Source organism: Rhinolophus ferrumequinum, chromosome 12 (assembly GCF_004115265.2).
Source record: "Rhinolophus ferrumequinum isolate MPI-CBG mRhiFer1 chromosome 12, mRhiFer1_v1.p, whole genome shotgun sequence".
In the NCBI taxonomy this organism is placed as follows: Eukaryota; Metazoa; Chordata; class Mammalia; order Chiroptera; family Rhinolophidae; genus Rhinolophus; species Rhinolophus ferrumequinum.
In genome coordinates this window covers 8,246,775-8,259,522 of record NC_046295.1, presented here as the reverse complement: position 1 = coordinate 8,259,522, position 12,748 = coordinate 8,246,775, and the positions used below count along the sequence as shown (strand labels likewise).

Genomic DNA, 12,748 nt, shown 5'->3' with positions numbered 1-12,748 from the left:
TAGCCACTGTGGAAAATGGAATAGTTCCTCAAAAAGTTAAACACAGAATTACCACATGACCTAATAATTCCACTCGTAGGTATATATACAAGAGAAATGAAAGCAAATGTCCATACACAAACTTGTACACAAATGTTTATAGCAGCATTATTCATAACAGCCCAAAACAGAAAAATCCCAATGTACACAAAGCATGAATGGATAAATAAACTGTAGTATTTATATACAATAGAATATTATTCAGCTATAAAGAGAATGAAGTACTGATAACATGCTACAACTTGGATGAGCCCGGAAACATTAAGTGAAAGAAGCCAGACATAAAAGACCAAAATTGTATGATTCCTTTTAGATGACATATTCAGAAAAGGCAAATCCATAGACAGAAGGCCAATTAATGGTTGCTGGGCAATGTGGGAGGGGATAATAAAGAGTGATTACTTAACGGGTATAAGGTATTTTGCGGTGATGAAAAAGTTTTTAAACTAGAAAGACATGGGGGTTGAACTACATTGTGAACTCATGAAACACCACTGAATTCTATACTTTAAAATGGTTAATTTATTATGTGAATTTCACAACAAAGAAATTAATCTTTGCATTTTTATGAGCATGAATTTGTCTATTTTAAGAATTATCAATATTATTTTACCTCTTAAAAATAGTAAAAATAATATATGTAAAATATCAAACTAGTACCTATTAATGATTCAGTAAACAGGAGCTATTTTTGTTAGCATCCACTTAAGGCTTTATGCCCTGTATACAATTTTGTACATCACAACAAGTATTTTCAGCCAATTTTTATCTAAATGATTATAAAATGATATACGAGAATGGTCAAACTTATGCTGAGTTTTAAAATTTTCTAACAAAATTTGCATTCCTAATCCACATCACATAAGGCAGTGTAATGTAGGAGTTATGGAACACTTTGAAGGTTGACCAACGAACTTTATCTGTGACCTTGAGCAATTTACATTAACTATAAATTTCAATTTTTTCATCAATAAAATGGGGACAATAATGCCTAATTAACATGTATGCTTACTAGAAAACATCTATCATAGAACCTGGCATATAGGGATCATTAAATATAAGCTATAACCATACGATTACCCAATTCAAATTAAAATTCATGAGTGCATTTAATAAAAATATACATATTACCTACTACATGCCAGGTACTGTGATGGGTGCTGGAAAAGGTTAGATGAAAGGCTTATTTTTATCCTCCAGCAGTTTGAAATCCAGCTGATTTGGAGGAGGATCCTGGGGGTGGGGGTGGGGTAGAAAGGAGATGAATTGAAGAAGCACGGTTGAGAAAAAGTAAATCCATGAACAGAAAGTTACTGAAGAATTCACCAAGCAAGTGATGTGAGCAAAATGGCTGATGCACTATGTAAAACCAGATTAAAGGAGGCAGAAAGGATATTCCACAAATAACTGAGTTAAAGCATTGGACAATTTAAATATTTTTAATATAACCTCAGTAAAAGACTTCTGATGCATACCACAATTTCCACTTTATAATTATTTTAGTAAGTTAAGTTTAAAGTTATTCATGCTTTGTATTCAAAAAATATGTAATCTAAATTTAAAATTTACTGAATTCCATATGATGTAAATATTCATAACATTTCAGGTTCTGATCGCTTCTTGTAATGTAATACTCAAAGAATCACAGAAAATTTATAATTAAAAATTTAGGCAACTAGGGTATTGACAGGAAAGAGACATGAGGAAAATTTCTAGGGTAAGGAAAATCCTTTATATCTTGATTATAGACTCTATAGAACATATAGAAAACATTTTTAAATGTGGGATAGTTCTAAAACTGTTTAGGGATGTAAAGAACAAATTTAAGTATGTAAATCAGATACTTACAGAATAGTAAGAGTCCAAAAACTGCATTTCAGAAATAAAATATCACTTTGGGAAAGCTTTCTGTTTTTACAGGCATTCCTTTTTAAATATCAGGCAAACATTTTTATAGGTCATTTTCCTCACATACAGTCAGTTCATGATATACAGAGTAAATCAGAGGCAGGGAAATAATGCAACAAACCTTCCCTTAGACCAACAGAAGGCATAGCAAAAACATTGTCTCTTTCTTATAAGACCAAAAAAAAAGTCTATATTCCTCATTTTTCATCTCCCTGGGACATAGAAAGGTGAGAGAGTACTCTGAATCTTACTTCACAAAGTATGACGATTTTTGCCTGCTTACAAACAACAACAAAGACCTGTTTTGAAAAGGGAACTAGTCCATTTATCTTTACAAAGTTCTACTCCTAAAATCTGAATACATGCCAAAAGAAAAGCAATTTATCTCTAAAACAAGAGGACACTTTTGTTTCTGCTTTAAGGGTTTGTGGCTCTGTAGGTTAATTAGTCTCTCACATTGGAAATTATGGCATTTTCTCCATGAATGACAATACAGTCAATATTACTTTTTCTTTATTACTATATTCCTGAGTGAACCACATGACTTGTGATCTACAGAACTTTTAAATTTTAGTATAGCTTTTGAATCTAAGATCATATTATCCAAAAAATGATATCAACAATGACCTAAGAAAGCTGTATTTATCAGCAATTTCCTCATTTCTCTCAGAATTGAGGTTTACTGTATACATCTTTTTTAAATGACGTCCTTCAGTGACATCTTTGATTATATAATATCTAGTAATACAGAAACAAAGATTCAAAGAAAATCTTTATAGCTTACAAATTTCTATCTTTCCTCTGCTGCTCAAAACGTAGTAATATCATCTTCACATAGCAGATGGGGAAATAAATATGTAAAACACATATTGTACTTATCTAATCGTTTTTAAGACTTTGTGCCTATGAAAGCTAATTACCAAATTAAGATTAAAAAAAAAAATCTGACTTAACAAATGAGATCTTCTTTTATGATAAACCTTTCAAACACTGTACTAGAGCTATGCCTTCAGTGAAAAAGAGAAAAAAAAACCTCTAATGTCCTAATTGATACCGCTCAAATTAATTCTAAATTTTGGTGGCAGTTCAAAAGTAAACCCAACAAAAAGCAAAGGATGAAAGTACCAACTTCCCTTTGAAGCCTTCCTCTCTCGATTCTACTCACCAGACTGGATAATGATCCTTTGGTTTCATTTATTTTTATCACCCATTTGTGAACATGTAAGTATTATGATCATGTGTATCTATATTACTGCCTATCACAGAGCCTGACTCACATTAGGTGCTTAATAAATTCCAACTCATTGAATAAATGAATACAGTTAATTAAAAGCTGAATAAAAGACTACCAGATAGAGGCAGCAAAGGGTAGAGACAGGAGAAAGAGTACTGAATAGAAATGAAAATGGTTACTTCCTGTATATGACCTTAGATAGGAAAGTCATTTAGTAAATAAGCTGAACAAGATTATCTCTAGTATCATTTCCATTTCTAAAATTTTATTTTTTTAAAAAGTGAAATGATCATCATCCTATACATAAATATTCACATAGACTAAATAAACACTCTTGACCAACCTCCACTGAACCAATTCACCAAATTAACCGGTTTTCCATCCCCTCTGAAAAACAATAGTCTGAACAAAGGTTCTCCAACTTTAGTGGGCCTCAAGTTAACTGGAGGGATTGCTGAGTCCCACTCCCAGTTTCTGATTCAGTACGTCTGGGGTAAGATCCACGCATTTACAACGCTAACAAGTTTCTAGGTGATCTGATGCTATTGGTCCAGAGATTACACTTTTGAGAACCACCGCTCTACAGTAGGTGCCCATTCATCTCCCTTCCTATCAGGTGAACTGTTTGATTATCAAAGGTCAGTTTCCCAAACCTGTATAATCCAGTTGAAATTATTTATTATAGTTATATTAGCTAATTAAATATTAGGAGAATGTATAAAGGGGTGTCATTTTCAAAATACCTATTGAATTACATGTGGGAATGCTATAAAATATTGGGAAATTTTCATAAAAATCTAGAATTTTGCATTCCTTCCCAATTTAATTTCTTAGTCCAAATAAAAACTAAAAGTGAAAGTAGTAGGTGATGAATTATTGATGTTGAACATATCACAGGCACAAATGGACATGAGGAAACTTCTGGGGGTGATAGATACGTTCATTATCTTGACTGTGGTGTTGTAGTGATCACTTCTTGGATATATACATATATATATATATATATATATATATATATACGCACACACACATACATATGTGCTAAACTTATCAAATTGTACACTGTAAATTTATGCAATTTATTGTATGTCAATTACACCTTACTAAAGTATGTAAACAACACACAAGCAAACACATACACAGATACCTAACAAAACTGCTAAAATAATCACAAAACCAAATTTTATGAAGATATGGAATAACCATAACTCTCATACACTGTTGGTAGTAAGGCCTAATTATGTAGAAATTATTCTCTGAGTTACAAGAACTAGACAACTAGTCCCCAAGAATCAGACAAATCCTTAATGTCAAAATTAGGACAGAATCTTTTTTCTAATCTTCAGGAGATGAGCCCTCAAAGACTTTCACAGCACGTAACACAGCTCAAAGCCTTCCAGTGATTTCAGTGTGTCAGGTAATATAAAATTATGCAGTAAAATCACTTTAAAAACAATCCTATGAAATGTAACATGTGCTTCAGAGATGAAAGCTAAATCTGAGCCTAAAATATGCAAAAGAATTTGAATTGTATTTAGTAGTTTTAGGGTGGGGGTTCCTAAACTGCAGGTCACATTTTGTAGCACCCTCATGTTTCTGACTTTGAAGATGAACAGGCATTGGCTGGTCAAAGTATGAGAAAGATCATTCTATCATGGGCGAAAACAGTAAAAGTATATGTAAAGATAGTTACAGAAGGGCTTTATTATTTATTTTCCTCTAGTATTCATCTATGTATCTTAGTCACAGGCGGTAGTATCCGGAAGGCTCCCTTCATTATTCTTGCCTCCTCTTCTCCTGAGAAAGCAAATTCATTTATTCCACAAGCAATTACTTAGCATCTTCAATGTGTAAGCCTAGAACTGTGTGCACTGCCTGAACCTACAGGAACAGAGCGTTGGCCTAATGGTAATACACTATGATTATTGAAAGACTTCATTTTACCCTTGCTTTTGACACCACAGCTTTATACATAGTCCCATTATTTGCCTATTTTTACATGTTAAATAAGTTTTTCACTTACCTTTGAGTTCTACTAACAATGGAAGTACCATGAAGAATAAAATAGCTTAAATTCATTTATAAGGAAGAAACACGGAAGGACTTAGTCACAAACTAGACAAACACTCCTGACAATCCAGAGTGATTATTTAGTATAAGGTCTAGATTCAAAATGCTAAACTCTTTGGATCATAAACCCCTTCGAAAATCTAATGAAAGCTAAGGAGCCTGTGGTAGGCAGCTTGTGACAGGGCTGCCCATAATCCCCAACTCTAGGTGCTCACAACGTGGTTTCATCTGCCCTTGAGTATGGACTGCACCTAGCAATTTGCTTCTGATGAAGCTGTCTCTCCTGTGAGTAGGTAACAAAGATCATGACTTGTCTCACTAGTGCTGTCTCTCGTCCTCTCACTTGCTCTCCCTGATGAAGTACACTGTCATGCTTTAAACAACTCCATGCAGAGGCCCATGTGGCAAGGAATCGAGGGAAGCCCTTCACCAATAGCTCACGAGAAATGGAGGCCTCTGTCTAACAACCCACAAGGAACTGAATCCTGCCAAAAACCATGTGAGCTAGGAAGTGAATCCTCCCTTCTCTAAGGGAGGACTACAGCCTTGAGAGAGAAAGAGCCAGGGGACCTAGCTAAACTGTATCTGGATTTCTGACCTACAGAAACTATAATATGATAAATGTGTATCATTTCAAGCTGCTAAAGTTTGGAGTAATTCGTTATACAGTAATAAATAACTAACATGGACCCTCTCTGCAGAAACGTATATAGTACATGTACAAATTCCGGCACACATTTTAGGGAAATAGCAGCCTCTCTGAAATCTACCCGTAGAACTCCTAGTGGCCCAGGTATCCCAGATTAACAAATGTCTCAAACAGTATGCACAAAAGGCCTGCAAGAAATCAATTTAACCATGCTATACAGCTTAACAAATGTCAGAATACTTTCCTTCCATAAACTATTACTAAGAAAGTTAAACTACTGTATAAATATAATTGATAACTTAGTATTAACAAAGGTAAAATCAAGCCAAGTTATACCTAAACGTTATTTCAAATAATATATTTCATAAATACTAAGTAATTACTGAGGATAAAATAATGACTAAAGCACTGTCCTTAACTTTGAGGACTTGACTGCCAGGTGGGAGACACACTCATACACACAACAGCTATCATAAGAGTTGGGAGTACACATAGAGATTTGCATATGGTATCTACTCATGTACATAATAAAATGACTTTACTGGATTTTAATTATAAAGTAATTAAAATAGTTACCTGTATTGTTTTTCCAAGTCCCATGTCATCGCCAAGAATACATCCTCTCCCTTGGACGAAGTGTCCATAAAGAAACTGGGCTCCTTCCCTTTGATAGTCTCGCAAGTATCTATTAATAGTATAAGGAATGGAGTCTCCATCTTCAGATAATTGAAAAGCAACAGCAGATGATGGAAATTTTTGGTCTGGGAAATAAGGTTTTTCTAAATCTTCATCATCAAATATGAAATTCCTGGAGCAATCTTTAACAGATTTTACTTCTTGAAGTCTTTTAAGAGGTACTTTCCTTTCTTGAAGATCTGAATATAAGACCACTGCAAATGACTTCCCATTTTCATCCACTATGATAGACTTTATGCTTGCTTCACACAGTTTTTCATTATCTGGAGAAGGGACAAGACATCTTTCTCCTGGATGCCATATGTCTGTAATGAAGAAGAAAATAAAGTTTCCAAATCTAGTTTATAAAGTAATACCTCATTTATCCACTGCTATGAGAAAAAATAAAAATACCTCCCATAAATACTCTTTCCAAATAACTGAAACAAGATAAATTATACCAATAACATGTATAGATATTTTCCTAAAATACATCATCAGATGTCCTTCTATAAAAAGCAGAATAAACGGTACATAATTTTTTCCAGTGGTTCTCACTCTGGCTGTGTCATAATCTCCCCATACATGCTTGGACATTACCTCTGTTGATTCAGTGCATATGGACCATGGGCAACTGGTTTTATTACTTTGTTTGGTTGTTATTGTTGAATTCCAAGGTGGTTCTGATGCACAGCCAGGGTTGAGAATCACTGATTTAAATATTCATGATGACTCATGAACATTACGTATATTATTCATGATGGTAGCAGAATAGTGAATGGGACTTGGTGAGGAGTAAGCTAAAATCCTCTGGACAGCAAAGCTTTTGTTGTCTTCTCTCTTCTTTTTTATAGTTATTCCATTTTTGTTCTCTGAAGACAGCTGTTTCTTCTCACTGTCGATACTGCTGCTTCTAAACTGTTGCTTTAATATGTATACAACTAACCAAGGGAGCCTCCAATTCAAAGATGTGTGCCAGTTTTGTCACAGCTTTTTCCCCTCGAGGTTTTTTTGAAGGGTTGAGGTTCTTAGAAAATAGATGAATTCCAAGATCTCTTTCTGTTAACATTTTATTATTTTTTTAAGAGCCTTGACTTCTATATACATGAATTTATTCTGTGCTTAACTGTACAGCTATTTTATTTTCTCTTCAGAAAATATAGCACTATGAATGGGGAGGAGAGTCTCAATAAAGTATACTATTGATGCAATTAAGAAGTACCAAATAGAGGAAACTAAGTAAAAATAATTTTACAGATGGAATTTCTTATAGCAAGAATCCCAGAGGATTTGTGGGATTGGCTACAACTGTAAGAACTGTAGGAATTATTTTTCTCACACATTTCTCATTGAGATAAGATGACCACTGCTAGTTTCCTAGTGTCTTCTTGATGATTTCAAGTTTGGTTTTTGTAACATTCATGATTATAATATGACCAGTATGTCTATACTCTCTTAAAGAAGAATAGCTCATTATGCTATTTCTATCAGTTGTTCCTCCAAAGTAAAACCATTATTCCCACTAACTTTGGTGAGGTTGTGTTTTGCATAACAATTAGAAGTACACAGAGAACAATCTGTTCTCCCACTCTAATCTTTGGATCTGAACTATCTGAGAACTGCAACACTATTCTAAAAGACAGTTTAAATGTGAAACTAAAACTCTGATCCAGTGTACAGAGATAACAATAGGTCAATGGGCCCTATTTTCAAAATAGTATTTTTTGAGCCTTAAAACCTAAATTAACTGATACAGCGATTCTTAACACATTATTTCTGTTTCACGTGATTTGTTTGCCTACTCAGCAAACACCTTCTAATTTTAAAGACCTAATTCATTAATCTATTTACTATTCAACATATATGATTTGATATCATTATTCATTAGATACTTTTCCACACAATGGGTACAAAATGAAAAATAAACAATGCCAAAAATGAGAGTGATTAAACATTGCTCAGAACCAGATTTTCTGAATATTAAAAATGGCATTATCATCTAAGCAACCTTTCAAAGTAAAAAACCTTTAGCCAGCCCTTACTTATCTTTTTATATCACTCCCTAAACCCAATCCATCAGAATATCCTGCTGGCTCTACTTCAAATATGTATCACTTTTCCTCCATGCTTCCTCGAAAAGAAGACCTAGCCGGACAATCAGCTGTAATGCATCTTTTGGAGCAAAAATTAATATAAGACTGGGTATTATATTATATTATATAAGACCTGGTCCTATATTATAGTAAAATAAGACCAGGTTTTATATTATTATATTATACCCGGTCTTATAATAAGACCGGGTCTTATATTAATTTTTGCTCCAAAAGATGCATTAGAGTTGATTGTCCGGCTAGGTCTTATTTTCGGGGAAACATGAACAACTGTTGGCAAACTATTTCTGTAGAGTCAGATTTTAGCTATTTGTTGTTTTAGATTTTGCAGGCTATCCTGTCTCTTGCCCCTTGTAATGCAAAAGCAACCACAAACACATAAACACATGGTCATGGCTGTGTCCCAACAAAACCTTATCTATGAAAACAAGTGGTAGGCCAGATTTGACTCAACCTCGGCCCCAAAGCATGTCACCTTCAGCTTTCTCCTAAATTCCTGCTATATATAGACTCCTAACCATTCTCCGTGCTGCCGCTACTTCCCCCCTAAATCCATTTCCTACATAGTGGCAATACTGGCTATTTAAAAATATAAATTATTAGCAAAACTTTAACTTAAAATTTTTCAATAACGATCCATTGCACAAAAAATAAAGTCCAAACTCCGTACTATAGCCTACAAAGCCCTGTATGATCTGTCTACCTCTACTTATCTCTCCTACTTAATCTGCCAATTACTCCCTTGACTCAAACATGCTATGCAGGTCTTCTTTCAGCTGTTTTTATGTCATCTCCTTAAACCTCATTTAAACTAGGGTACCCCATTTTTCTCTACGTCAGTATTTTATTGCCTCCGTAGCATATATCACAATGTTTAATTATGTTTACTTGTTTTTATCAGCCTGTCCCACTAAAGAGTAATTTCTTTTCCAAGAAAATGTCTGTATTGTTCAAAATTTTATCTCCACGACCAGCACACAGTAGACATTCGATAAACATGTGCTGAATTTATGAATGAAAACACATCCTTGATCTCACAGATCCTTGGTATCTACTGAGGGAGACATATTACAAACATGAAATTGTAGTAAGTGCTCTGGAAGAAGAGAACAGTGGGCTATGAGAAAGAAGTGCTGAGGAAACATAATTTAAAAGGGAAGGTCTAAGAAGAGTATGTCAGTCAAAGGGTACCCCATGTCCAAAAGCCTTATGGGCGTCACACAATTTATGGAAATCTATTTGGTTGCTGAGTTTGGATAATTTCTTGAACTAAATACAGTTAATTTGAGCTAGGGGTAGAATCTCTCCATATTCAAACTCCAGAACAATAGCTTAAATTGGAAGGATTTCCTGTTGGATTAAAGGAGGGGGAGGGGAGTGAGGTTCCTTATCTGGTCCCTGTCTTCCTCCTTCACTTCATTTCCTGCCCTCTCTCCCTCTTGCATTCCAAACTGGCCTCCTTGCTATTCCTCACCATGGCAAGCATGCTCCTACCTCAGGGCCCCTGATCTTTCTGTTCCTTCCACCAACACACTTCCTAAATACCAAAGTGACTGAGTCTTTCACTGCATTTGGGTCTCTGCTTAAATGGCATCTCCACATTTCTCTGACCATCCAATCTAAAACAGCACTCCCTGCCCTCTCTCTTCCTCTACCTTGTTTGATTCCTTTTTCAGAGAAAAATATGAAATATCGGTTATTGTTTTGCTCCTCAATTTGAATATGAATTCCTTAGACCAGGATTTAATTTGTGTTCACAACTACATCCTGGACACCTAGAACAATGTCTGAAACTCAAATACTCGTAGAATTAACAAATATTTATGTATAGCTAACATTTGAAGGCTTATGTGTTCCAGCATGTGCTTTACATGTAGTTTATTTAAGCCTCACAACCTTTTCATTACTTCATGTAGGTAATATTATTTGTTCCATTTTACAAATGGTGAAACAGATAAAGGTTAACCAACTTGTCCATCATCGCACAGCTAGAAAGTGGCAGAGCCTGGACTGCACCAAGCTATCTGACCTTGTAGCTACCATGCTGTACCAGATCACACATGCACGAACAATTCCCTGGAACTGAGTAGCCCCTGTCCCTTTTAAATGAAGCATCAGTACTCCACTCACTATAATAGCCACTCAGCAGCTTTATCTGTTTATTTCACTTGCCATGTTTCTATAGGTAATGATATTTGTAGTCCCTAAGTTACAGTGTCATCAATTCCTAGCATCTAGAGTTAAGGCTTATTACATGAACCTCTTTAAACTTTAGCTCTGAATTCCTTATCTACGTAATGAGATCGAGCTCTTCCTCAAAGGAAAGCATGTAAATAAACAATCCGTATATTGCAGGGTGCAGAACAAGCACTCAATATCTGGTAGCTTTTGTTATATCACCATGAATGATGAAAGCTATTAACTGGGGGTAAGAAGGCACCTCAGATAATTTGCAGCAGACAACCACACCCTCCTTAAGCCCTCTCTTGGTGACTCCTTAAAGGCAGAATATAAGGCCCTGATTCAGTACATCATATATTAAGCTCTTTGTGTTATACACGGAACTAAATATCTCAATCTTTTTTCAAGTACTTAACAAAACAACTTCTACCATTCTCAAAGAACCGGGGCAAACAAGTTTAAAAAGTAAAAATATCAACTATTTACTATGGGCCAGACACTGGGTCACATAAGTGCTTTGCACATACCATCTCTTTTAATAATCACAAGAACTCAGCAATGATCTCAATATTACAGATGAGGAAACTGCCCAAAGTTGCTTAGCAAGTAACGTCAGAGCCAGCACCAGATCCAAGAGCAGTATGATTCCAGAGTCCAGATCTCAGGACTGAATCTCAAAGAATTGGTCCCAGCCTTAGAGAGGTTCACAATCTCCAGCTGTCACTCAGAGGAGCCACAGGGTGAAATCCCAACCCCAAGGGAACGGAAGGAACAGGTCCAACCCGGCGCAGTAAAGACGGGTGTCAGAAGAGAGGCGAACTCGGGGCTTATACCTTTGCCGCTGGTTTCCGCGAGGGGCTTCGGGGCAGAGGGATCCATCTGGCCAGAGGGATGGGCCTGGAAGCCTGGTTACTTTTAATACCCAACCAATAGCGGAGGACCGCGAGGAGGCGAGCGGGCGGACCGCGGCCAACACCACTTCCCGCCGCCCTCCGTACATCGCCCCCCTACGATCCCACGCCACCGGGCGAAAGGGAACAAAGATTCGGCCTGAGGCGCTCCAGGGAGTAGGGATGGCGACGTCCGAGGCAGCGGCAGAGCCGGAAGGCGCTGTGGAGGCTGACAAGGCGGCGATCACCCAGCCGTCTTGGGCTCCGCCGCCGAGGGAGGACAGCAAGCGGGCATGCCGACCCCTACCCCTCCCTCTCAGGGTTGAGCCTCCTTCTACCACCCGCCTCAACTTCTAACCCTGACTCGGGAAATCCCGCGAGAACGGGCTCCCGAGCTGTCATCGGGATGTCGCGAGAACAGAATCTTGGTCACATGGGCGGAGCAATCTTCCTGCAGTATTTTTCTCCCAGGGCCGTGCCACAAAGATCCGTGGTACTTGGAAGTATCGCGAGGTTTGATATTGCTTGCGCGCGCGTTGTGCGGAATCTTGCATCGCCTGGAGGAAGCAGGAAAATATGCGGGTCCTTGGTTCTGCTGTGGCCTTCTAAGGGCCGGTAACAAGGTTGGCGGCTTGGCAGGAGATGGTCGTCCCTGCGAGAATGGCATTCTGGCTTATATTTGGTGCTTAGTTACCTCGTCCAAGCCCCAAACCCAGGACCTTGAGGATGCCAGCGATTCCCTCCTGGAGTGCTGCCTCAGCCGAGTGGGACACCGACGCCTCAGGACACCCCCCACCCCCCGAGGCTGAATGAACTTAGCACGTTTTTCTTGCATCATACACTAAAATATAGTAAGTCATAAATAACTAATGTGAGTACAAAACCAGCAACACGTGCCATAAATGGAAGGCAAAGGTTAAAATGCTATGAAAATTTAAAGTGTTTTTCCGTGTACCATCTAAAATTACCAGTGATTTGTATAACACATGGG

The 12,748-nt window shown here is 37.0% G+C and overlaps 1 protein-coding gene across 3 annotated transcripts in view; it reads right to left on the bottom strand.

The window, feature by feature from the left end:
• Positions 1 to 12,206, bottom strand: part of ERCC6L2 (ERCC excision repair 6 like 2) — a 111,325-nt gene extending 99,119 nt beyond the window's left edge. Inside the window, exons 1-2 of one of the 3 annotated variants that reach the window (XM_033123199.1) lie at positions 11,701 to 12,206; positions 6,477 to 6,901 (exon numbers count right to left, since the gene is read on the bottom strand). In XM_033123199.1, coding sequence (XP_032979090.1) covers positions 6,477 to 6,901; positions 11,701 to 11,746 — 471 coding nt within the window. In that variant the 5' untranslated portion in view covers positions 11,747 to 12,206. Of the gene's footprint in view, positions 1 to 1,170; positions 1,322 to 6,476; positions 6,902 to 11,700 lie in introns of those variants that run through there. The other 2 variants (XM_033123197.1, XM_033123198.1) reach the window with 2 other exon arrangements.
• Positions 12,207 to 12,748: the final 542 nt, after the last annotated feature.